The sequence below is a fragment of the Rhopalosiphum maidis genome, chromosome 3 (assembly GCF_003676215.2).
Source record: "Rhopalosiphum maidis isolate BTI-1 chromosome 3, ASM367621v3, whole genome shotgun sequence".
Lineage (NCBI taxonomy): Eukaryota > Metazoa > Arthropoda > Insecta > Hemiptera > Aphididae > Rhopalosiphum > Rhopalosiphum maidis.
In genome coordinates, this window is record NC_040879.1 from 14,386,838 (window position 1) to 14,414,687 (window position 27,850).

The window sequence follows — 27,850 nt, forward strand, 5'->3', positions numbered from 1 at the left end:
CGACGCCACCGTCGCCGCCACCGACGACGCTGCCGACGACAGCGCATCTGACGCGCGCGGAATCACCGTCACACGCCGCGTAGGAGGCAGCGCGCGCGAAATGTTTTCGGACACCGCCGCACCAATGTCGTTGTTGTTCCTCCGGCACCGGCGGACCGCCGAATAGTGCGTGTGCGCCCGCACATACCGCGACAACCGGTCGACACCGACGGCTGTTAATCGTAATTTTTTTTTTCGCTGCGTACACGTGGCGAGTTACATTACATTACACTTATACAGACGGACCGCGTGTGTATTAACCTTATCTACAGCCTGTGAGTGTGCCCTCGCGCGGCGCGTGACGACAGTACGAGACACGCGGACCCGGCGAACGTTCTTCGCCGGATGGAAAACGTTCACAACATGGCGCCAGAGTCGCCGCTCAACGAAGTAGTGGTCGAGACAATCGATTCGCCGCAAGACGTGCGGGCGCACGTCGACGCCGGTCGGCAGTCCGCGTGCCCCGTCGCCGAGCCGCCACCGACACGCGAACTGTGCATCACGCGAGTGCCGCGATCGCAGCCCGCCAGCAGGATCGTGTGCCATGCACGTTGTTCGCGGCCCGTCCAGCAAGACGACGACTCGGACGACGACCTGATGGACGACGACGACCTGGACGAAGAAAACGACGACGACCACAACGACCACAATAACCACCACCACCAGCAGCAGCAGCAGCAGCACCACCACCACCAACAAAACAACCGAGGCCACCAACACCAGCAGCACCACCAGAACCAGCACCACCAAGCCCACCATCACCAACAACACCACCAGAACCAACACCATCCGCACCAACAGCAGCAGCAGCAGCAGCAGCAGCAGCAACACCATCACCAAAACAACGAACGGTCGCCGGTCGAGAGTAACGGTGGTGGCAGTCGCCGCGGCGTAGGCGGTACGGTCGTGGTCAGAGGTGGCTGCGGTGGCGGTGGAGGGAGCGCCGGTAGCGGCGGTGTCGTCAGCGGCGGAGGCGGCGGTGTCATCGTCGAAGACGTCAAACCGCCCGAGAGCACCATCACCGTGATCGTTCACCACCCGGACGACGACCGGGCGAACCGATCGGCCAGACTCAACCCCAGACATTCCGTCAGCGTGGCCGGAATGATCGAGTCGCAAGACTACCACCGCTCCGGGACCGGCAACAACAGCGTTCTCCAGCTGCACCACCAGCAGCAACAGCAACAGCAGCAGCAGCAGCAGCAGCAGCAGCAGCAGCAACAGCAACAGCAGCAGCAACAGCAACAGCAACAGCCCGAGCCAACTTACCAGACGCTCACGTCGGTCAACGGCAGGATGTCGCCGCCCGGCTACAGCCCCAACTCGTCGTACGCCACGCTCACGCCGCTCCAACCGTTGCCGCCCATATCGACCATGTCCGACAAGTTCGTGTACGGTCACTCCAACAACGTGTCCGGTTCGTTCACGGTCATGCAGAACAACATTGGCGGCCTGGGCATGGTGGTCAACAGCCCGTACACGTACGACAAGATGGGCATGCACTCGCCCAACCACTATTCGCCCACGCACATGCACCACATGCCGCCGCAACAGGGCTCGCCGATATCGCCGCAGAGCGCGTCGTACAGTCAAAACGGCGGCGGCGGTGGCGGCGGCCTAAACTCGCCGCAGAAGAGCATGTCGTCGCCGAACAGCTGCTACGACTCGCCGTACACGCAGATCGGCCCCGGCGGCCGGTCGGGCACGGGTAACGCGATGCACAGTCCCGACCTCAGCCAAAACTCGGGATCGCTGCACTCGCCGCCGATGTCCAGTTACGGCGGCACCACCACGCTGTCCAACGTGAACGGGCTGACCACCATCACGCCGCATCCCGGCCGAGGCGGTGGTGGCGTCGTGGTGTCTCCCAGGCACTCGCCGTCGCTGGTCATACACCCGATCATACAGCCCCAGGAGGTAGTGGTCACCACGTCCTCGCCCTCGCCGCCCGACCACTCGCAGAGGATGCAGATGATGCACCAGCAGCAGCAACAGCAACAGCAGCAGCAACAGCAACTGCAACAGCAGCAGACCACGCTGATCAAGACTCAATCGATCACCACCACCACTACGGTTCTGGTGCAGAACGCGTCGTCGGCGTCCGGGTCGAACGGCAGCGGTTCCGACATGGAGGAGATCAACACTAAAGAGCTGGCGCAGCGGATCAGCGCCGAGCTGAAACGGTACAGCATACCGCAGGCGATATTCGCGCAACGAGTGCTGTGCCGGTCGCAGGGCACGCTGTCCGACCTGCTCCGCAACCCCAAGCCCTGGTCCAAGCTGAAATCCGGCCGGGAGACGTTCCGCCGCATGTGGAAGTGGCTCCAGGAACCCGAATTCCAGAGGATGTCGGCGCTCCGCTTGGCAGGTACGCACGGTACATACACTACAATATCAATATTATCTAATTGTTAATATCATAGTCCGTAATGGTCGTGTTGAAATAATATTCACTGCCGATCGAACACGCATAATTGACATTGTTATTAAATGTATAATATATATACGCACGCCGTTGCCGCACGCACACAACACGTGGTTATCGATTTATTATTATTCTTCTGCCACCACGCGCGTGTTTTTGTGTGTGTGTGTGTGTGTGAGTGTGTGAGTGTGTGTAGCGTTTGAAAACGCTTTTTTCACGAATATTGCCATTACTATTATTTTCATTTCGGTCCGATTCCACCCGCTCGACGATCCCAAATATATTATATTATTTTTGATATTTCCATAATGATAATTATTGTCGTCGCGTCGGGGGTTTAGCGACCTATTCGCATAATATAGTAATAATACAAATATCATCTAACTATATACTATCGCTTTGCACGCCAAATAGGTACGCTCTCTGTACCCCCTTCTCTTTTTATCACCATGCCCCCCTCTCCGCACCATTAACCTTCCCGACCACTTTTGCCGCCGGCACCATCTGGCAGTGCACCGTGAGAGTGCTTGACGATTGCTTTCCGCGTTGGCTCGAAGACAGGCGGGCACCAGCTGCCGCTTCGGCCGAAGGTTGACTACCGAAGTTCGAATTTGGCCACCGCCGGTTGGTGCGACGACTTACCGCCGATCGCGAATGGGTTACGGCGTTACGCAGTGTATAGTAGTGTGTATACGCTCGTATAACGTCACGTTTCCCGTCCCGGACAATACCTATATATACACATAATAATACCGTAAGCATAAGCAGAAATTTGGTGAAACTACTGAAGGGGGGGGGGGGGTCGAGCAATATATGCTCATTACACCTATATAATGATAATACCTGTACTTTAAACTTCTGAGGAGCTTAGTCCCCGATGTCCGCCTATGACCGTAAAAGGTCTTTATAGATCAAGCCTTGTTGCATTTTTTATTTTTCGTAAAAACAATTCGAAAAACTTGCACGCCATAAAGGTTGGTAATAAAAATGAAAATTATAACAACAATGATAATTAATAAAAGGTGTTATACATTGTTACGGGGGAAAAAATCAACCCGTAATGCCGAGTTGGGTCTGCGTTTCGTTTCTAGATATATCCGCCTACGATAACTCGCATTACCGTGTGCGTACACTTATGAATTGAAAACTGCGACCGTTATATTATAATATTACCGACTGTACTCACATCCATTCCCCATACGGCCGATTCGAAATTTTTGCTGCGTACCGTTTCATTTAATTTGCTTTTTTTAAACTAATTATCGGTGTACCCAGTGCCTATTTTGATTTGTACGTTTTTTCAATTCGTTTTTCGAGGACGATTCAATTATTTTTTCGCGGAGCTCGGGCCTCAGAAATTCCCCTCTCTGTTTTCCTCTTGCGCGCGTTCCCGGCGCGGATACCCATATGGCCATATCCGCGTGACCATATGGCGTATTGAAGTGCCTTCGGTCGCTCGGAAAACGCATATAATATTTCGGGGCGGAACCGTCGTCAATGAAACCCGAAAATAAAATACGCGACACACTGTATATGGTAGTAGTACATATGTACTATTACGGCGACGACGATGCCGCGGACGACGTCCGGAGAACTCTTACGGGTGACGCTAAAATATTGTACATCGATACTATAATGATGTACGGATGTACGACAATACGTGACCGGAAGATATTTAAACGGAACGATATACCTATAAATATAATATCACCGTGGCCGTCGCGGTTCCCGTATATCCGTTACACGCCGGGGCGCCTCTCGCTCTATCCCATTCCCTCTCTCGCGCGCACTCTCACGCTGTTTCTCGTACACCGACAATGTATAGGCAACACCATTGTACTTGCTCGCGTTTCGTGCTCTATCCGTTAAGACAGGTGCTCTGTAAAGGATATTAATAATAATATCATAATAATAATTTCACCGTGTACACCGTGCGCCGAGCAATGTGCTGCGCGCCCGCGTCGTGTCGTCATAATAATAATAATAATAATAATAATAATAATAATAATAATACGATATTGTGCACAGACGGGTCACATTTCACGCCGAACAAATGAAGTACTAACACGAGCGACACGTCGTTATAAAATTATTGTTATATCGCCGTTATCGAAGACGGTCGTCGTCGTCGTTTTCGTCGTCTGGTTTTCGGAATTTCTAATTTTCGAACGTGCATTTTCCGTGTGACTAACGATCACGCGGAGTACAATTTTTATTTTATTAAACGCGCACCATATAAGTGTGAAAACGCTCAAACCGTTTGGGCGTCGCATCAATGTACAATGTAGGTAGCTGTTTCACGGCAAACAAGTCGGGGACTATGCATTATAAACACTGGACTGCAATCGTTTACGAAAATTAAATCTTATAACGACTGATTTTATTATTATTATTGATTTGTAAGACTATAGAAAATCGTTTTAAAAAGTTAGATACATCGGATAATACGAATATTTTTTACCAATAATGTACAGACACAAAATATAGATAACTCAGTAGGCATACAGTTGATCCTACGTCATATTTACTTGTATTTTATAATTTTATAATATTTTAGATTTGTTTTACCCGCCGTCGATTAAAATCATTACGATTCCGATTATTATTTATTATTGATATCGATCACGCGATGTAGGTATTAATAACGTTTCACCCTATAAATGTATTTATCATTTCGGTATAAATTATCCGCGAATAATCGTCTTATTCTATATGTACTATGTAGGAATGTATTTGTACATTTCTATAAGCAAACTTGTAATGTGTAATAATTATAATGATTGGAAATCATTAGCATGCCTAAAACGTGATTGATTTGTTTATCTCATAGTACAAATGTTAAATTTAATGCTTGTATTATATTATGTTTATTACGATTCATTTACCTATATACCTATATACACAATATAATAGTTTAATACCAATTGAATATAAACTTGCTCGGATTATGGAAATTGAATCATAGTCCGATCCGATGATTTATTTAATTTCATAATTCACTTAAGCCATTATTATTATTATTATTATTATTATTATTTGTTATTACTATTAGCGTTTTTATTATTAGCAATGTATGTTAATCCAGATTTGTAAAACAATGGTTCTCCTTAAAATATTTCATGCTTTTTAATTTAACATCGTTATATAAGTGCATTTTACATGCTATTTATGAATATTGAACAGTAAATACAATAATTATGTCCAAGACATGTACAAAGTTCACTTATATTATTTATACGTAAATATAGTAAAAAGTAATTCATAGTTTCATTTTTAAACTCGAAAATTAAGAAGAAAAAAAAACAGCACAATAATATATCACGTTAAAAAAATATTGACAACTGCAAATGAAATATAGTTACACAAACTATGAAAATTGTTTCAGTTTCTTATAGATATCACGTCTGATTATAGGTACTTGTCAATATTAAAACCAACTACAAAAACATATGCTGTTAAACATTTATTCTTGTAATTTAAAATCACTAAAAAAGATAATCATCGACGTGACACCATATTTACTATAATTATCATCAATTTTGATGCGAATTCGTATACTTTATAAAAAAAATTAAAAGACTAACGTAAAATTATACATTTTTTTACACCATACCTATAATAACTACTATATAAATAAACTAAATTATGAACAAATAGATTCGTTTTATATAATGGGCTTAATATCTTGTTATAATATAATATTACCTATTCAATTTTTTTGTACCAGCTACCTGATATTACATAAATTTCAAATCTATAAACAAAATATCATAAGACGTAACTTAATTTAAAACAAAAAAAATACGTTTTTAAATAACTATAAGCCAATTAACAAAAACCACAATTATCATTTTTTTTTCACCGATCAGAAAATGTACAAATTACCTTTAATTTAATTCTCAACATTTTAATCTAGAACCTATTTTTATTCAATTCATTGCTTTATCTGTTTTGGCTTTCTTATTTTGTACTTGTATTATAACATTCATTGTTTTTACTTGCTTTTAAAATGTCTTACACTATCGCTTAAATAGTATTATATTCATATATTTATTAACATGATTTGTTTAAATGAAAAGAAAATAGCTTATAGTTTTAAAATTTCAGATGATTCTTCTTCTAACCTTGGTCAAGACTTAGAAGGTAAGTTACGTTTTGTTTTATCATTATTAGTTTGTAGACATATTATTTAATTATACATCCAAGTATTCTTTAATACCTACGTCTTAATAAAAATCAATGAATGCAGAAAAAAATAAATAGTTAAAATGCAAAAATTTTACGTTAAACATTACATATTATTAAGACCAATAAAAAATATTCTAAAATGATTCAATTTGATTTGATATGAATTTTACTCGGTTTTGTTTGATACAAATAATTATGAAGTAGGAATTTAAAATAATCTCAATACAATTTCTAATTACGCCTGACTGAAAGTTATTTGATTAAGACGCGTATACGGATTTAACTCATGTTTTTAATACTTTCCATAATTTCATAACTCTCAAAGGTTTTCAATAATTATATACAAGTCATATGAAACATGTAAATAAATATCATTCTTCCAAATTAGGTGTGATAAAAATAGTGAGAATTGCGTAAGAACAAACATAATCCTTACACTCCCAACCATTTGTATCGCCTGAAATTTCGAAGAACCTATTTAAATAATTATTTAGGTTGTGGCTAAGTTGAATAATTATTCTTAACACATATTATCTATATATATTAAATATATACGTATATCTCTCTCTGTACATATACATTTGGATGTATTATCTAACTATTTAAGATAATATATATATACTCATATACATTTTAAAAGCGTGTTTGAATAATAATTAAAATTCGTGCTTGAGCGATTGACACTATCGATTTATACTCAATTCTTAAAGAATAGAGTTATTTCACATATAGATATTTTGAAAATCAATTAAATAGTGATAAAGACATATTTTATGTTCTCGAACCGCGCAAACGCATAGTTGCTCGTCGATAAGAATATATTCTTTAGAGCTGTTCATTATACTATTACACTATAAATATTCCATTAAATTTCCCCGCGGTAACGCTTATGTCCGGATCGTTTTGCATACATTTTATTAAAATAAGAAGTATAAAAAATGTACATTAGAAACGTATAGTGAGTGAGCCTAAACACCGCGAAGAGAAAAACGAACGGGGACAGTGACCTGCGTCAGTATTATCAAAGTCGCCGTTGGCAACACCACAAACGCTCGAACATCAAGAGCATCACCCCCGTAGTTATGAAAAGGGACTGTTAAAAATGACGTCATCGCTTTTTAGAAGGGAGTGAAGTGAATGATGATACCAAAACGACCAAATACGTGTAGGGGAACACTACGTACATTGAACGTAAAGCTATCGAAAAGGTTTTTTTTATTTTATTCATTTTAAAATTCTAATAACGTTAATACTTGTGATTTTCAAATGCAATATACTTAATTAAAAAAAAACAAAAAAAAAAACTGACAGAAATATTTACACGGAACTTATCACTTTATGTATTCTATTATCTATAAAAAAAAAAAAACCAATAAAATGAAACTTCTTAATGCCGTATTATATACAATAACACGACGTTTCTGAATATCTGTATAGAATTGAATCGAAGAAATAAAATGTCAACTGAAATTTGACATTTGTACCGTGGTTTTTCCGCCGTATAATATTTTTATATATACTCCTATTTATTTTATTTTCTTATTTTATGTTCAATTATTCCTCACAGTTCAAGCCGAGCTTGTGCATTCAACCAAATAATAATGTAAAAGTTATAAATCAATAAGTTTATAAGATAATAATAATATGTCGTTAATCTAAAATCCAAAATATTGTATAGTTAACTTCTTTCTGTTCAATGTCTCGACTTACTATACTATGCTTTTAGTATTAATTCAATGTTCTATTTCGGGGCTGATATTAGATACTTTTACGTCGTTCTTTGTTTTTTTTTTTTCGTCAAACGTAGAAATGATTCAATGTGTAATAGGTATTATGATAAATAATAATAAATATTTGTGTTAAACTTATATAGAGTTAAATAAATGTTATAAATAATTTAATTGCCTTAAATTTTGATTATGTGGATAATTTAAAAAGTACGAAAATCTGTTTTATAATAATTATATTGCCATTATGTCATAATCATATTCTTATTGATTTAAAATGTGATTCAGTATTTAATTCCATGTATACTATGATAGGTATTACGTTAATACGTCGACAATTCTCGTACATACCGTTTGATAATTATAATTACCTAATGCTATTAGATTATTTTTTTTATAGATTATGTTTTATATACATTATATGAGCTTTCAATAAGCCCACTATGCAGCAATAATATATCTTCGCCTAAAGTCAAACATGATATATTTTAAGACATAGTTTTCAATCCATTATGTTACATATTTCGAACGCCTTATGATATGTAAACAAGTAACAAAACTTCCAATAAATAACTTTTTAAATTTAAAGCATAAATACAATTGTACATTTAATTATTTTATTACCTAACTTAATATTTGTTTCTCGTTTTGTTTTCTACGTATTATTTCAATTGTGGTTTTGACAATGCTATTATTGAAATACTTTTTGTTTAAACAAAATCATAATATTATTTTAGTTTTAAATTAAATAAGTTTTCTAATTATTAATTATAAATATTATTTCTATAATTAGTGAACCTTATGATAATATTAATACATATCTAAATTATTGACTTTCAAAGTTTGCATTTGTTTTCGATGATAAAGCAAAATCGTTTTATTTGGCGTAGATATTAATATAATATGGAAACCTCTCATTCTGTAATTATTATTCATTTGAATGGAATGAAGTTTTCAACGTTATTTCATTACAGACTGCTATTGCGTGAAATAATAACTTTTTGACTTCTGTTTAAATTAGAGTTCCGTGTAAATGCTATTTACAATGCTTTTCCAGAGTAAAATATAAAATGTTATATTCATTGTAAGTTGATCACAAATGGGTACTAAAGAATTCAAAAACCTCCAACAAATATCGATTTTAATACGTTTATGCTGTCCAGTAGTTATAAAAAAAGTTAAATTTTTAATTTTAAAAACTTTTTCGATAAGTCAATTTTTAAAAGTCGTTATTAAAATATTTAAAAAAAATTGTTATAAAGTTGATATAGATAGTGGTTAGGTACCTTGTCCTACTAAACTGAATTACTTTGCTCTATTTTAACACAACTCGCTGGCTGTTTCGTCTACCATTACCTAATATACATTTTCTTGAAATTTCAGGTGGAAATGTTTCTGTACCTGACATAATTGTATTATCTGTCAAAAACATTTTAATCCATGTTTATTGTACAATGTATAAAGTTATGAGTGTTTCAATTGTTGTATAATTTCTATACGTCCTAAAAACTCATTTGTTTCGTTTTTTTCTTATTATTTTCTACAGAATGTTTTGAAAATAATGAGTTTTATAATAGTTGGCGAAGGTACTATATTTTCAAAATGTATCAACATCCTGAACACCGTTACATAATTTATTATGTATTGCATCTTATAAAATATTTCACTAGAGTGTTTCAAGCCATCAAAATTCCTCGTACAGAGTTATCAGAGTATCTTTACAATGTTTTTAGACAATATAATTTAAATATATGATCAATTTACGACCCCATACATTTTTAATATTTGCACAAAATTACGTTATAATTCGTAAATTTATTTATTTACCATACCTTATTGCCTTTTAAATTCTAATACGGTCACTTAAGTCAATAAACTTATAAAAATAATGTGGGTATGTAAAAATAGAAATAAAATATCTAAAGTGCATTATAGAAACATCTTTGACTTCTGATTTCTTATTTCAAAACAATATTAGTATATTAATTTTGAATATTCACATATAAAACTGTATAATTATTTTATAAAATTTATAAAAATGTGAAAAAATAATTGAAAACTTGTTTTTAAACTACTCGGGAGTTTAATTATGCTTCTTATAATAGAGACAATTTTTTTGTTTTGTTGCGATGTCCGTTCGCATAATATTGATCTGGTAAAAAAAAATTTAAATCCACTTTGTACATTACATAAAACTAATAGAGCGTCGTACAGTGTAGCAGTAACTCACACAAAATACGTTTACTTAAGGCTAACACAACGATAACGACCGACTTCATATGTTTACACAAGGAAACTTTCCTTTACAATACGCTACATTGCCACATCTTAAGAGAACGTCTTATGCATACAGTTTTGTTATTTCTGCTTATATTATCATAAAATATGCCCATTGTGGCAAAATCGACTATTCGTAAGATCGACTTACTGTACTTTGGGCCCTATTGTCAATATTGAGTCGATATAAATATTGAAAGATCCGACGATGCTACCATCTACGGGCGACAGCGTGACGCGTAGCGTTGTTTTTCAGTGTTTCGATTTCAACGAGACACACACACACACATTTAAAATAAAAATACAGGCGTAGGTCATCGAAAAACCACTTGATACACTAATATAGTACGATACCCGTTACCTCCGTCGCAATATAATAATAATTAATATTATTATCGTCGTCCGACGTCCTTATGGTTCGGTGGTCGATATTGACGCTGATATTGACCCAGAGACTGATTCCGAGGCCGCGTCCATGACGGACAGAGACGACAAATCGATAAATCAATGTTAGACGTCCTCTGTCCGTCTCCCAAAAACACTGGGCAACGCTCTCGGCGAATAGGAAGGTCCACAGCTCTACCGGATTTGCGGGTTACATCCCTCGCGCGGTTCACTATATAATATATGTGTCCGGAAGTGATATAATATATTCATATTATTATACTCACGGTGCCGTGTCTGTATACGGCGTGTTTTACAAAGGACCGAGTACAATATGTATTGTATTTCACATTAGTTGAAAAACAAAAATAATATGTTTTAAATTAATCCTCGATCGGTGTGTAAGCGGATCGGTGTATGTACGCAAAAGAAGACGCACGGCAGCAATATTCACATTCTCAAACCCTCTCAAAAACTGTATTATACCTACGTATTAGATCATTGGTGTTATTACATATCTTAAGGTAATTTAAGCATCGATAAACACACACGCACAAGAGAAAAATATAATAATAAATATACTAGCTATGCGAACAATAAAATAAAACTACGTTTTAATTTAAAAATGACTTTTTATTGTATATTTGGTATAAAACAATTAATGTTAGGTAATAATTTTCTTTGTTTCATAATTAAAAATAAATGGCAATAACACGATGGTTTTTGCGACTTTGAGTGCCAATAGCTGTGTACATTTTGTATTCACTACCTTTTTTAAAACAAAAAAATCTGGTCACTTTTGTTTTTTCGAATAGATTTTCATATATTTGATATTTCTCCCAATTAACAACCCCGGATCCACACTTAGACGGATAACTATACCTACAATTCACATATTGATACACAGCAAATACAATAGTATATAATATTCACCAGACATGTTATTAGAATTTCTAAGTTTACTAGATTTAAAATTGACTTAACCATAGTTTTAATTATTTAGATATTTTTATTTAAAATTTTAATAAAAAGTTTTTGAACCATTATCTAAATTCCATATCTTTAAAAATCCATTACCATGGAGTATGACTTACTATTCTCAGTACCAGTACAAATTCAAATAACTCGAGAACTAATATTGTTCGAATTATGGTTTAAATACATGAAAATTTTCAAAATACTCCTCATCTGATCATGACAATTTATATGATAAAACAATTATTTTCATTTGAAAAAAAGGAGTTGCAGATAGGTACTCTGTAAACATACTCTTAAGCAATATAAAAAATCTAAATATTTAGAAATATATAGCCCTTAAGTATATTTGAAATTTATCAGAATTTAAGTATAAATTAATTACTAAAGAAAAAAAATGTGATTAAACATGCTTAGTGAATCGCTCTGTATACTGTGTACCTAGTCGTTATGTACATATAGTATATTATCGTACATCTATCCGGCTTGCATATAAAACCTGTTCAAATGTTTCCACGTGATGAATATTAATTATGCTGTGCGTCTAAAACAATTAGCCAACTAATAATTCGGGATTCTCGGTCAATAAAACAGCTAAGCGTCACAACGGTTATAATATGAACGCGACTTTTACGCGGGTACTATATAGATATATTGTAATATAGCGGCATAATATTAATGATACTCGTAATATTACACGATTAAACATATTTTAATTTTAATTCTAAAGTAATATTTATTTATTTGAATTTCTGTTTGACATCATCTATACTGGCACATAAAACCTTATAGTCGGATATATTGTGTTAAATTATACGTTTTTTTAGAATTTTTTACGCTATATCCTATTCTATTTATACGAAAAAATATTATTTTTAATTTCCCTGCAGCATTACATACAGTGTATCGTCGTATAGATAGGTACGGGTGATTTTAGATTAGTTTAGATTACAATTTCTTAATTCTTATTATAAACTTTTGATAAGTAGGAACATATAGTTTTGTTTATAAAGTTTGTTTAAAATTTGTTCCAATCTTTTGTCTTAGACATTTGCATTTTAAATATTACAAATAGAGGTACACAGACAATGTACGTTTAATGTTTAAGTCAATAAAGCCTGTTAGAGATAAAATACACTTTTATTCGGTTGGGGGAGGTTGTTGAACACGAGTACGTAGCTTTTATTTGTTTCTCCCTCCAGTTTTTTTCTTTAATTACATCACTACTAACAGTGTAGTGCTGATTACCTACTATTATTATTCTACTTAAATTCCTATATGAACGTTTCGCGATTCTTCGCGCAAGGTGTATTGTTCACGGTAATGAAATTTCAAATAACGAAAACAACGACTAACCATTATATGGCTTATTCGAAAGAAACTTCAAAACGCACTGCAGCCGCTTATTTACCCTTCTATATACACGCTCAAGCATCGATAAGGCTTCTCGCGTATGTTTGCCGCACTTTCATTATGGGTTACGAATACTCAGAGTTAGGCACGTGTGAGACCCCTCAAATCATAATTAATTACAACTTATCAATTTGATACAACAGTCATAGTACATGTATTACAATACATGTGGTCATGGTGGGGCGTAGTGATTTCTCGTTTTCATGTTAAAGTTTAGACGAAAACACGTCACGTCCAATTTTGTCGCTGGCTGCAAACAAAATTATTTTCTCAGTTGGTTCAAAATAATCACAAACTAAATTAATTATTCAATCTATACGGAAACTTAATTGTTTTATACTTTTTTGACTTCATGAATAATTAAAAATTAAAGGCTACAGATTTGGTTTTGTTACCATCGATTACCACTAATCGGCCAAGTTATTTAAATGTGCCTGTAGGTTAATAATGGCGACTGTATGGTGGACGACGAAAAAGTGTGATTAAACGTCGGTTGATTAGATGAGTAGAAAATATAGAAAAGAAAACACTGATTGCTACTCAACGAACACCAGCTATTTGCGAAAGATTCGATTCAACACGAATTGTAAAAATGTCACCAGTAAGATAGGATTTATTCATAATTGGAAAGAACAAAGAACTTAAGTTATGTTAAGTAGATTTTATTTTTAAAAGAGACCGTGAAGCCGAATGTGATGGAATATTTGCGAAATTTCTAGAAAGCTGACAGTACAATCAGTACATGTTCTTCACTTTCGAGAGCTGTCATTATTTTATCAATGAGCCAATATATTTTGTGTTTAGATGAAAACCCACTATGAAAACTTAATTGGATTTCTAATAAGATTTGAAATTTTTCAATAATTGTATTTAATGATAACCTTGGAGATTTAAATCTGAATATAAATTGTAAATTAAAATTAAAACATTTGTCGTTTACAAGTCGTCGGTAGTTTTCTAGAAAATTGTCCAAGTAATGGTGTAATTACTAATTGCTTATTTAATATTTGTATGTTACGGCGTATACAGTAAACAGTGGAAGTTATGAGATAGAAAATCTATTTTCAAAAGTTAATATGCTAAAATATTTCCGAGTAGCATTATATTAGATTAAAAATTATTGACATTGAGTTGTATAACTATTAACAAAGTAAATATTCCAAGAAATATTCACAATAAACATTTTATACTTAAATAATAACAATGGAATTATTAAATGTTTCAAGATGATAATGCTATTATCTATATTATACACTGTTTACAAATATTTTAAACGGCTCAATTTATTACAATTATTTAAAACGTGAAATACTAAAATGTTAATGAATGTTTAGTAAAAATGTATTTTAAAACAAAAAACACATAAATAATTTTAACATTGAATATTTTTCTTCTTTCAAAATAGAATCAAATACGTTTAATAATATTATTTTATTTAAACGTTTTACAAAGTAAATGCAAATTGCGTATTTTGTATACAGAAAATAATCTTTCATTATATTATTTTTGAATTTACAAAACTGTTTGTCGAAAAATATTTAAAACTTGAAAAATTATTTTATAAGCATATACCTAATACATAGTTCAAAAATGAACCTAAAATTATATACATTTATTTAACGTTTTTGTTATCTATAATTGCTTTAAGCTTAAGCTCGATTTTGTATACACATTTACATATTTAAAATTCGGGTGAAATATTTAATATATACTATTACATCTGTTGCTTGTTGTTAAAAATAGTAACTTCTATAATTATGCAAATAATACATAAATATTTGTTTTTTAAACGTTGATACACATAACGTATAGTATTTTAAAATTTTAAATAACGTCGAGTAATTGAAATATTTCTATTTATTTAATACATTAAAACAAAATATTTAATTTTTTTTTACTAGTCTTAGTTTTAAAATTAAAATAAGAAAATAGTATTTATACGCAATGTTTAAACAAAAGTATCAAACTCAACTCTTTTCAATATCTTCCTACGCAGCAATTTATTAAAAATTTATTTTAAAAGTGTTCCTAGATCCTATTAATTTCGATCAAGAAAACTTCTACTTCAGGGAAAATAGCACTTACCTCGGTTTTAATTTAAAACATAATTAAATTGTAAGCACTAATAACGTAATATACGACGATAATATAAGTAAATAAATAATATATTCTCATTAAAAAAAATCCTACAAGTTTTACTATAATTTAAATTGTATTTTCGTTATTGGTATAAATAAATATATATAGATATAGTAATAAATACAATAATTTCATTTTTTAATGTTAAAAGGACGTCAGCTATATAAGGCTTTAAATAGTTAAAATAGTTTTAAGTATACAAATGCATTTATAATTTACATTTTTTCATACATACAATTCGATATAATGTGTAAAGTAACAACATCCAACAAATATTTATACAAGAGAAAAAAATGTAAATTTTATGTATTTATGGGAGAAATTTCATCGTTAACGGTTTTATTATTCCAATAACAATTTAATATAATTCATTAACTAAAGAAATCAACCCTTAGTCTATCTATATGATCGACACGCTGTGTAAATTATTATATTAATTGAAAACCATAATATTAAATATACAAATTGAAAAAATAATAATTAATAGGCTACTATTATATTATTAAATAAAACTTTTTGTCTTTACAAATAAATACTATTTTTCTTTCAATTAAATCTAACTATTTAATAAATGTATTATCTTTATTTAATATTTATGATGTAAAGTAATTCAATTTGAAGAAACAAATTTATATTTTAAATATTCTTTATTTAATAAAGTATGCTATCTTTTAGTAAATTTTAAAATAAACATCTTAAATCAACGAAAACTACTATAAAAGTATAAACTTGAATACTATACAATTTAGAACAGTCGATTTTAACTAAGTCCATTGAAAAAATAATAATCAATGCTATTTTTACCATCTATTTATTTTAATAATATATTTATATTAAACAGTTCTCTAAATGTTGATCAGTTTCGAGTTGAATAAAAAATAATAATGTACTCATTATCATTTATAGATTTTTCAATTAAAAAAAAATCAAGACTTTCAAGTTTTAACCCAAATAAAACATGGAAAATGGATACTACTGATATTTAGTTAACTGAGCTAAAATCAATTTATGAGAAATTTACTATGTAATTACGCGTTTTGAACCATTTTCTATTGTTAATGTATGAACATACATGTTAGGGTACATCATATTCGTTACATGTACACCACAATATCACATATTATATATTATATTCGCTACCGTTATGAATGGTAGTCCCTTTGATGTTAAACGGATTATAAGTCATTAAGTGTTCATTAAGTACGTACTATATTACATTTTGTGTGTTTATCTATAATCTATATATATATATATATATATATATATATATATATATAAATAGATATAGATATTTACGTATGCAACGTTTGAATATAAAAAAATGATTATAAAAATGCTTTAGATACAAAATGAAAAAGAGTTTGAATTGAAATAAAATTTTAAAATATATCACATGTCTCAGTATAACGTTAATAAATATCAATTACGTATCCAAACTCTAAAGCAAGGATAAAAATAGATGCAGCACAAAACGATTAATGTTATCCAATATTCACGGTTACGGTAACTCCTAAAATGTAGGTTTAGATTTGTCTATCTGCATAGATCACATCCCTTACCTTTCCTATTTAATTTGACTAGATCCGCGCGTGGCTGTATATTTAAATATACTGCGTTAGAAATAAAACGTCAAGGTATTGACATGTATGTTGAGATAATGACATTTTCAAACAACCGAATACGTGAAAAAAACGTATGGCCTAAAAACCAATATATTTTTATTTACTGCGTTAGTGTGTTAGAGCAGATAAAACCTAAATCATTCAATATGTCAACCATTTTATTATTAAAACTATTGTATTAAATTGTAAAAAAAAAAAAAACAAGTATTGATAAGCTGCAAACGCAGAACGAGCAGTATGATGCTGATTGGTGATTGGTTAAAAAAAAAAAAAGAAAAAAAGGAGACCATCAACACGTCATAGTGTGACAAACAGTCTGTTATACCACTCGGCTCCGAGTATAAATCTGAAAAAATAAATGAAGCCCAGTTCTCGCAAATTAGCGGGTAATTGAACAAAACAGTGAAAAACTGAAAGTTTTAACGAGTTAATATTTTTTAAAACACCTCTGCGTTGTAATTATTTACATTGCATTAGGGTCGTAAATTCTAAATAATAACTTCGTAGCTCAGAATAGTTAGTAGGTAGATATATATATACTTTATATTTATAGACTATACCATTATATCTTATAATTATTAAACATTATTCATGAATGAGAACATTTTTCTGACATATTTTTATTTTATTTAAAATTGTGACCATCTTGGTTCTTGCTATTATAAAAGCTCGTTAAATTTTCATAATCATTATTTTTGTTGCTTCTAGTTCTAGCACTGTTATGGATAGTAGACTTAAAAGTCATAAATACTTCAAAGTTTATATTTTGATTATTAATTTTACATGGCCATCTAAAAAGTTATATGAAGATGAGTAGTATAATGGTAGACAAAGATATTTTGACTTGTATTCGTTTAATTAAATGCAATAGCACAGCGTTATATTTTTTTGCCCGCAATCGTTTGAAATAAAATTAGGTATTTGTTAATTTGTTTACATTTATAACGTATTGCAACGAACAAAAGTATATCAAAAGACATTACTATACTTACGCTGTCCTAACACTGAACTAGGTAATTGTGTATTATACGATTCTACGCATATAATCCGGCGCCTGAACCCAACTTAACGTTATTACAATATCCATAAACGAGTATGGCGAACATTCAAATTGGTATAGCAAGAAGATCGCGGCGGTGCGGGCAGAATAATCATCACAGACTCTGCTTGAGCAGCAATATCGTGTGTGTATAGGACCAATACGAGCGCAATGTTTATCGTCGCGTCAGCGATGTTATACCGTATTGTAGCGTTGTAGACTTGTAGTGGTGAACGCAACTTTTTTTTTATATTTTAAATTATCGAAATCCAACACAACACACTGAAGGCTTTCGCACTGGAAAGTTTCGTACGAAATTGTCTAGTGCTGCCTATTAATATTAATGAAGCGCACGAGACGGTACGCAAAAGATTAATAACAGATACCGTTTTGAAAAAAAAAAAAAAAACGATAATCTTTTCGAATTATTTTTAAAATATTGTCGTCATTAGAAAGTTTTTTAACTGTTTTTAGAATGTTTTGATAAACGATATTTTATCAATTCTGCCCGGGAAAACGGCATTGAAATGGAAACGATTCGTCGGCTAGGAACAATAATTATCATAACATCGTCGTTATAAGATGTGTAAATCTGATGGTTCTAATAACTATAATATTTCAATGATTTTCTCTGTATCTGACATGTATAAATTAAATATAAATAGAAAGTCTACAATCGAAAACATTAATAGGTTTGGAACCGTTTTTTCTCCCATTCAACGACCTGCACTAAGAGTAATAGAATAAAATTCTAGTAAGTACGTTGAAAAATTACTGCGGAAAAAATTGTTTACAAGGATTTTTGTGTTCATACGAAATCGTCATTGTTGCATTAACGTGGTCACCGTGTTAACAGTCAAATACATTTCAAACCATTGAATGAGGTGATTAAAAATTTACCCTTTTGATATGTGATAAAAGTCCCTAGTCAAAAAAATATGACAACATTAATTTGTATTGTCAAATCATATCGGCTCTTTTATTTAGTGTTTTTTTTTTTCCAATGGGCATTGTTTTTATATTTTGGTAATTTTTTGGAATATCATATTTTTTTTTTTAAATGCCATAATAATAGCGTTAATAATAATTATTACCTATTAGCTAGGTACGAAGCAAAATATTTATATTACTGAATTTTCTTCGTATTCATAACTATTATTATTATTTTACACGAACAATAGTAATAAACAATAATATAAATAACTATACATACAGAGTTATCTGAAAATAACACGAACGCATAGTTACACAACTATCTGCAAACACCAAAGGTTGGATGTTGTGTGTTTTGACAATCGACGGTATCTGTACAGTCAGAATTTTATCTCTCGCTGACGCCTGCAACGTAATTTTTATTTAAAAGAAATTTTCTACCAGGACAACGATTGGTTCTAATAATCTGATGTAATTCTCGTAATGATACACTGTGTACTGTTTTAAAGGTTTATTCTCATCATGATTAATATTAACAGTCATTGATTTTTGTTTTGTATTTTTACGGCGTAACGATGGTACCTCGTTAGTATTAACAAAGGAAGAGAAAGTTGTCAATTTTGTAAACTAGATGACGTTTTATTTATTTTTCAGGTATGTTATTGGCAGAAAACGGACTGCAAAATGTTACAACACCAAATGTCGGAAATTACATCAACAACATGGGTTAGTACTAAAATTATTATATTTAGGTACATAAGTATTTAGTATACACAATAGTGTCTTAAATCTTAAAACATTTTACAATAACTTTTTTTTTTACATTATAATATACGTTTCACTCTTTGTACTTTTATTTAGCGACTAATATAAAAAAAGAAAAATATAATTAAAAGCAGAATTAAATCATAGAAAAATGTAAAATAGTTCCCAAAAATAATAAAATCGCGAATTATAAGCATGGAATGGCATTTTTAAAAATTGAGAGTTGTTTCAGCGATTGATCTTATTCGAATATTTTGTTTTTAATTCGTTAATAATGTACACTTTTCTTTTGGTTCCACTACTACAAAAGTAACAATATTGAATAAATTGTGTATTAAAAGAAGTAGGTATGCAAATAAAATACTTGTTAAAAATATTATTTTTAATTTTTTTTTTAAATAAATCAAAATCTATTCAGTAATATAAATACACCCAAAATAATATGAAAATGATATTTGGTTTTTTTTCTTACCCTCTATAATAACTCGTATTCATTCGGGAACTATTAGATACTAATTTTTGAAAAGATACCATATGATATTGATTTACCTACATTCTAAATGTAAATTATAAATTAGTTTTATTTGTCGTACTTAAAACCACAATTATTTGCTTTTCATAAAACATAAATAGAGGTATCACATATAATAATATTTTTCTTTGTGAGTACACAATTGAAAATGTATATTAATATTAAAATGATTAGAGTTATTTATTTTTACTCAATATTTATAATTTATTATCGATTAATTATTATTCTGATATAATTTGGTTAATAAGTTTAATTGTTCGTACTTTAATCCCAATAATATACAATATATTATTTTATTATTAACTTTTTTAGTCTAATTTATTTACAAATCTAAACAATAATCATCAATCAAAACTGAAATAAAATTAACTTTAATTTTATAAAATAGTTAGAGAACTAAATTAAAAAAAAAATTAATAACATTTCATAATTTAAAACCTAAAATATATTAATTATATACAATACAATTATATTAAAATTTAAACTATAATTCACGTTTTTGAACTTACTGCATAATAATAATAATAATACCATAATAATAAATATCATGTGTGTCATGTACATTAATCACCATTAATTTAGATTATTGGCTATAATTAAAAACAAATTAATAATTTTATTCTAACATTATTATGAGTTAGGTACAAAAAAAACGATTAACTGTATTCAAGACATTTTATTATAAATATTTTTAATAAGCACGTTTTTTACAGAGTAAAATTATAAATTTTCTAACAGTATTTTTAGTCTTTAAAGTTTGTTTATCTTTTCGTGAGAATTAAATATTAGGAAAACAATATTTATTTTACCCTGTTCAGGATAAAAAAATAAAGCATATCATTATAATAGAATATTAAATGTGAAAAAAACAAATAAAACTGAACGAACACGTGGGTCAAAAATTCATTTCTTTACTAATATAATGTTCGTGGATGTAAGTTTCAACTTATTCCTTTACACGTTTTAAAAATGTTTCTCTGAAAACCACAAATAATAACTTTCTCTGCGACTCTACTTTAATGCCAAAATCAATATTTTATTCCGATGTTAAACGATATAGTCTTTAATATGGTATATTGGTCTAACACAAAGTTATTTTTATTGATATCCATAACACAATAAAATGAATGTCAATTGTCATCCATCTTGGAGAACTATGCTTACCTATATAAATCGAAAGGATGTTTTTGTATCCTTACAAATTACATTAACCGTCATAATCAAATCACTCGGGTCGTCTATATATTATATTTATTGTAAGCATTGGCTGGTGTATTTCGATTCAATCCAAATGTTTACTCGTGTTCATCGGTTTTGTCCCTATTCTGGTTTTCTATGATTTAACACATAAACTTAATTCCAATTAACGTTATTCTTCGTAATTATGTAGGTAGATAGTTAATTTATACTTACATAATTTTATTGTATTGAAACAATAAACTCATATGAACACACATATTATAACTGTTCTCCTTTATTGTCTCGAGATTGTACAATGAAAATAAAATCTAGATATAGTTAAAATGAAAAGTTTGATAAAAAATGTATATATTTGTTTGTTTTATCACCAAAAATACATACGTATAACTTTTATGTTTTTTTTTTTCACAGTAGCTCAAATTCCACAGCAAACCCGTAAGTTATCATTTAAAATAACCAGTACAATTATAAATCACCTTTGTGCTAAAAATATATGTAAAGATTCATGTATCTATTAGAAATTAGAGGCTATAAATACAATGAAAATGTTCTTAAAAACTAGTCTCTACTGGGGCAAGTATATTAAATTTAAATCCATGATGGACTATTTCCGAATAAAGGTTTCTAAGTGGAAGAGCTCAGTTTACTTAATAACATTTAAGATTTTTGTTAAAATGTGTGCATTTCCCATGTACATGTTTTTTTTTTATGTAACTATCTCAAATATCACCTAAGTATTAAGGAATTTAAACAACTACCTTTCTTATTTTACCCCTGTTTCAGTTTTTAATCCACGAACTTTAATTAAAACAGTCGAGTTGAGCTTTAATAAAAAAAATATAAAAATAATTATAATATAATGCTATGATAAATAAGATTTTTATTACAACATTTTACTAAAAATGTCAGTATTTCTTATTGTTGGTTTAATCATGTTTATTTTTGATATAACATTGTTGAAAGTAATTTATTCTATTTTTATTAATGCCTTGTAAATTTGATATGTTTAAAAATAATAATAATCGAATATAGGTATACCATAGAATGTAGATAACCATTAGCTTAATACATTTTTCTGAGTTTAATATTTTGTCGTCTAAATGTAATATAATATACAAATTATACAATTTATAAAAAAAACTAATTATATAGGTAAATATAATATAATATATATATATTATATACGATATGTATTTATATTTTTAATTCAACTTAATTAATAATTAATTAAAAATATCTACATATCATGTACAGTAAACTCACTGTGATAATTATAAATTGTGTAAAGTAATATAATTATATACTTTACAACATCATGACGTTACCTATGTCAAAATGTATTCTGTTATACTCAATAATGAGTTAATTAAATTAAGTAAATCAAGGAAAAACTTACAAACGAGTTTATAATATGTTTTGTAGACTTAAGTGGACATTTACGTATAACACACGTCAAGAACTAAAAAGCAGGAATATACGATATGCTTGACAACATTAAGTTAGCTCAATCATTCTACATAAAACATAGAAATATTTAATTTTATAATTCCGGACATTTTAAAATCGTAACTATTCTACCCTATACTCTTTTCATGTATATAATCATACTGGTTTTAATATTTTTAAATATAAAATATGACATAGGTACGAAATGTTTTGTTTTAAGTACATATTATCTTAAAACGTCATAAGGTCATTAAAAAAATTAGTAATTTCTAAAAAATACCAAATTTAAATATATAATACTATATATTATTACCTATATAAATTTCTAGAACGCATTAAGTACTATACATTTTTCACTAATGTGGCTTTTTTTGCATTAATTATCTACAGATCATATTAATATTCAATTAGATTTAAAACTAAAAGCAGAAAAATGTATCGTTTCATATTTTTTTTATATATACTACAAAACTAAAAACTACGATTTGATTTTAAAATTGTATTTCCCGAAACAAAAAGCTTATAACTCGTACTGCTTTTTTAAGAACAATTATCATTTTAAAACATATTTTACAATTATTCTATATGATAAGAATCAACTACTCACAAAATTAACAATTGAATAATTGTACAAATTGAAAAATCTCCTATCAAGTTTATTTTTCTTAATAATTCAATTTTATTACGGCAGTTTTTGACTATGTTTAATTTTGTTCACTCGTATATTATAATACAATTCTTGTAATACTTTGGATCCCTATATACTAATATAATTCGTGAAAAAAATATGTAAAATTATTGATAAACGAATAGTTTATCAATGTATTTGTATAATATGCACCTAAGTTTACAATTGTATCTTAGTACTAATATTTTTAATTATTGTGTCTTTGTTTTTTTAGCTCCTTGCAAACGAAAAGAAGAATCCCAACCTATTGTTCCTGATCATTCAACTGCACCCAAAAAACCACGTTTGGTCTTTACCGATCTTCAACGACGAACACTACAAGCTATTTTTAAGGTACTTACATAACTATAATAATATCATAGATTTATTTTTCAACAGTATTAAGAAACGTTTAAAATAACACTTTAAAAATGTACTACTGATAAGTATCTATTTAAAAAATGTTACTAAATGTTATACATGTAATTCACATTGTAATATAAAATGATAAAGTTTCAACTTACGTCAAAAGTGAGAAAAAAATTGGAAAACGTTCAACTTATATAACAAAAACGTAAACTTAATCATTTGAAATAAGGTTAAAATTAAAAACGTGTGACCGCCGTTATTGCATCTAAAATAAACAAATTATACATAATCAAAATCGAAAACTTAAAAATTAAAAATATTTATAATTCTAGTTTATACACGTAAAAAACTAACTTTTTATATGTTAATTCCGTAGGAAACGAAAAGGCCGTCAAAAGAAATGCAAGTGACCATAGCTAGGCAATTAGGTCTGGAACCAACTACAGTCGGCAATTTCTTCATGAATGCCAGGAGACGATCGATGGATAAGTGGAAGGATGAAGATCCAAAAGTAATGGCGGCATCGAACCACCATCAAGACGACATTGTAGTTAGCATGCAAACAGGGACACATATGGGTAACCACCAGTCTGAAGTGTTGTGACCAATAATTAATTAGGATGAATATAGATATTTATTCCAAAATGTTAGAGTACAATATCGAAATGTGATTTATTTTCTGGTCAGTTATACTATAAAAGTTAATAGGTATATATTTTTTTCTGTTTTTACATAAAAATATTATCTCGAGATATATATATATATATATATATATATATATTATGGTAAGGCAACATAACATATTTTCCTATAATTTTATCCCTATTTGATTTAATCGAAACACTTCACCATAACCGCATGTTCCCACTCGCCATCACAAAATCATAATAATTGAAAATAAACAAATCATGTAAAAATCGAAAATCGATTGACTTCTGTGTATATTCATTATTTGATTATACCAATAAATGTATTTATTTATTTTCGTGGATATCTATAATACCAATGCTACGTTATTGTAAAATAGTTTATATCAATGATTACATATTTTGTTTTATATAACAACAGTATAATATAATTACGCTTTAAATATTATTAAATTAAAACATATTGTACTGCTTTTGTTGAAAACCACTTCACTGATGTTAATACAATATTTACCTAATGATCTCTTCGCATATGTAGTCATTTGAAGTATATAATATTATTAAGGCCCAACTACAACCTTTAATGATTGTTCAATCGAATAAAATTATCTAGTCAAAAACCGCTCAATTTACATAAAAATTGAAAAAACATATTTATAAACAATTCTTTTGAAGTATATATTTTTATCGCAACTTTGTGCTTTCACAAATTTTACCAAAATGTATTCCGTCATAATATTTTGTAATACCTAACATAAAAACAACAGTAATAAAAGAACAAAGTAAAATATGGTCTTAATAAATAATTCATTAAAACAAAATAATTTATAACGAGCTTAAATATTTTTAATTGAATATTAATATTTTTTCATGAAACTGATTACCAAGTAGAAATTCCTAACGAAATCGCATTGTTCGCGTCCGAGTTTCTAATAGAAATTAAATTTTAGTGATTCCTTAAACATTCCATAGTTATTATCATTTCTAGTCAAAATAGTGCAATCGACTTAATGTCAAATTTAATAATTAGTGATTTTTATATTATTTTATTTTATTTTAGTTATTAATTTATTTATTTTTGTTTTCGACCCGAGTTTTTTGTTTTGTGGTTTTTCTGAAAACAATACAATGGTTTAATTTTTTTTATGGTGTTTGAAGTAAAAGAAAGTATCAAACAAAATAACAATGATTAAACTAAGGGTAATTTGGTTGCTCAGAGATTGTTAATATATTGGTCTTAACTTAAAATCTCTTATGGAAAAATCAATTACCTGAATCACATGCAATTTTTGTTTTTGTCAAAATTTTTTTTTAATTCGTTTTTTTCTTCTCAACTTTTGAAATCTTTAAAATGTATTAATAAAAACGACATTCATTCATAATATTATCTTTTTACCTGCGTCCTATAGTATTCCACTATTCCAGCCAATTATGATTAAGTATTTTTTACTAATTGATTATTTTATTCCCATACAAAGAATTCCAAACATCAGATTAAAATTCAGATTTCTTGCACAGATTCTTCGTCTGTTAAATATTTTATTTTTCATGTGTACATTATAAGAGCCCAATAGTGTGTAGTATAATTTAATGTAAGTTTAGTGCGTATGTGTGGTTGCCTAGCCAGTAAATTATTTTTAATAAAACGAGAATATATTATTATTATATATAATTTGTATCATAGATTTTTCTATTATGCATCCGATTTATTTGTAACAAAATAATTAATACACATGCACATTGACACGTTAAAAAATCATTACAATCAAATATGATTAGTTGTAAAATATTGTATATATTATATTTATATTTTATAACCTTAAGGTTATATTTTAATATGATTGTATTTTTTGGGCAATTTTCTGTGCGAATATATAAGTATCTATTTAGATTCGAACACGTCTTTTTTTAATACTTGGCAATTTAATTAACTGTTATTTCAAATTGTATTTTTAGTTGTTTAGTATTATTATTATTATTATTATTATCATTATTATTATTATTAAACAAATTTATGTGTTACCTACTATAATTTATATACCTAGTCATTTTTTTTTTTTTAGTTTGTAAACAATTTATAAGAAAATATTGTATACTAAAATGTATTTTTTAAAAAACCGTTTCTAGTCTTGGAATGCTACCAAAGTATTAATACTAAATACTAATCTAGTCATGTAAAAAACATTGTATGTTTTATACTTAATTTCATTTTCTAGTGATATTATATATTATATCATGTATTAATAAATTGTTAACAATTTTCACAAACCAAATTTTTAATAGACCAATAGACCATAAATATTATTTAGTTAAATAACTGTGAAACGTGAAGAAATAATTTACTATTGAAATGTTTTATTTCATGGTTATAAAAATAAAAATGTGAAAATTTCTTTTTATTATCCAAAGAAATGTCTAAAAGAATAGTGTATTAGATGTTTCTGAAAGTTATTTAACATTTTATCAGTACTTTAATAATAAAGCATTACTGTAAATTCAACGGAAAAATTATTTTTGTTTAATTTAATGTACTAACTTTGGCGTGCATGAAAAGTAAAACTCAAAATTATCTTATAACAAACGATTTAAGGTACCTACCTACGCGTTTTTTTTACAGTGCAGTGTATTGATCATTACATATATATCATTTATATATATTTACGTTTATTTCTTTCATGTCAATGTTGTACTATGTAGTACAAACACGTTAAATATAAAATAATATATTGTCCAATACGTTTGTAACGTTATACGCCATACACGTATGTCTTATCGACAAAATCAATAATATAGGTAATATGTGAATATTAAAATTATGACCCCACGGCGTCTTGGATAAGCTTTTTAGCCACACCACTATCATGAATAACCTATTTTTTCGTTACTTTATATGACGTATGAAGTTTAATTTTTCTAAATTATATCAAAGTACGATACAACTTACTATACAAACGTGCCTAAAAATAAATAAGTTACTGAAATTTGTTTTAGATGGTCTAGTGTTTAGAGTGGATTCAGCATTTAAGTTTACAGTTAACAATGTAATTTTATTTGTTTATTATA

The 27,850-nt window shown here is 30.3% G+C and overlaps 1 protein-coding gene across 6 annotated transcripts; it reads left to right on the top strand.

Annotated features, from left to right (window-relative positions):
• Nucleotides 1-26,529, top strand: LOC113559758 (one cut domain family member 2-like). Of its 6 annotated transcripts, none has more exons than XM_026965504.1 (6): nucleotides 1-2,416; nucleotides 6,572-6,607; nucleotides 19,816-19,887; nucleotides 22,070-22,093; nucleotides 24,007-24,125; nucleotides 24,517-26,529. In XM_026965504.1, the coding sequence occupies exons 1-6, from the start codon at nucleotides 385-387 to the stop codon at nucleotides 24,742-24,744; spliced, it is 2,511 nt and encodes an 836-aa protein (XP_026821305.1). In that variant the 5' UTR covers nucleotides 1-384; the 3' UTR covers nucleotides 24,745-26,529. The 6 variants fall into 6 exon arrangements, with proteins under 6 accessions (XP_026821305.1, XP_026821309.1, XP_026821306.1 ...); XM_026965505.1 differs by having other exon boundaries at nucleotides 3-2,407; XM_026965508.1 differs by lacking the exon at nucleotides 6,572-6,607 and having other exon boundaries at nucleotides 1-2,407.
• Nucleotides 26,530-27,850: the final 1,321 nt, after the last annotated feature.

Coding starts and splice junctions, on each gene's coding strand:
- LOC113559758 (XM_026965504.1), top strand. CDS start 385: ATGGAAAACGTTCACAACATGGCGCCAGAGTCGCCGCTCAACGAAGTA. Junction 19,888..22,069: donor AAATTACATCAACAACATGG/GTTAGTACTAAA, acceptor TTTTTTTCACAG/TAGCTCAAATTCCACAGCAA. Junction 22,094..24,006: donor TCAAATTCCACAGCAAACCC/GTAAGTTATCAT, acceptor TTGTTTTTTTAG/CTCCTTGCAAACGAAAAGAA.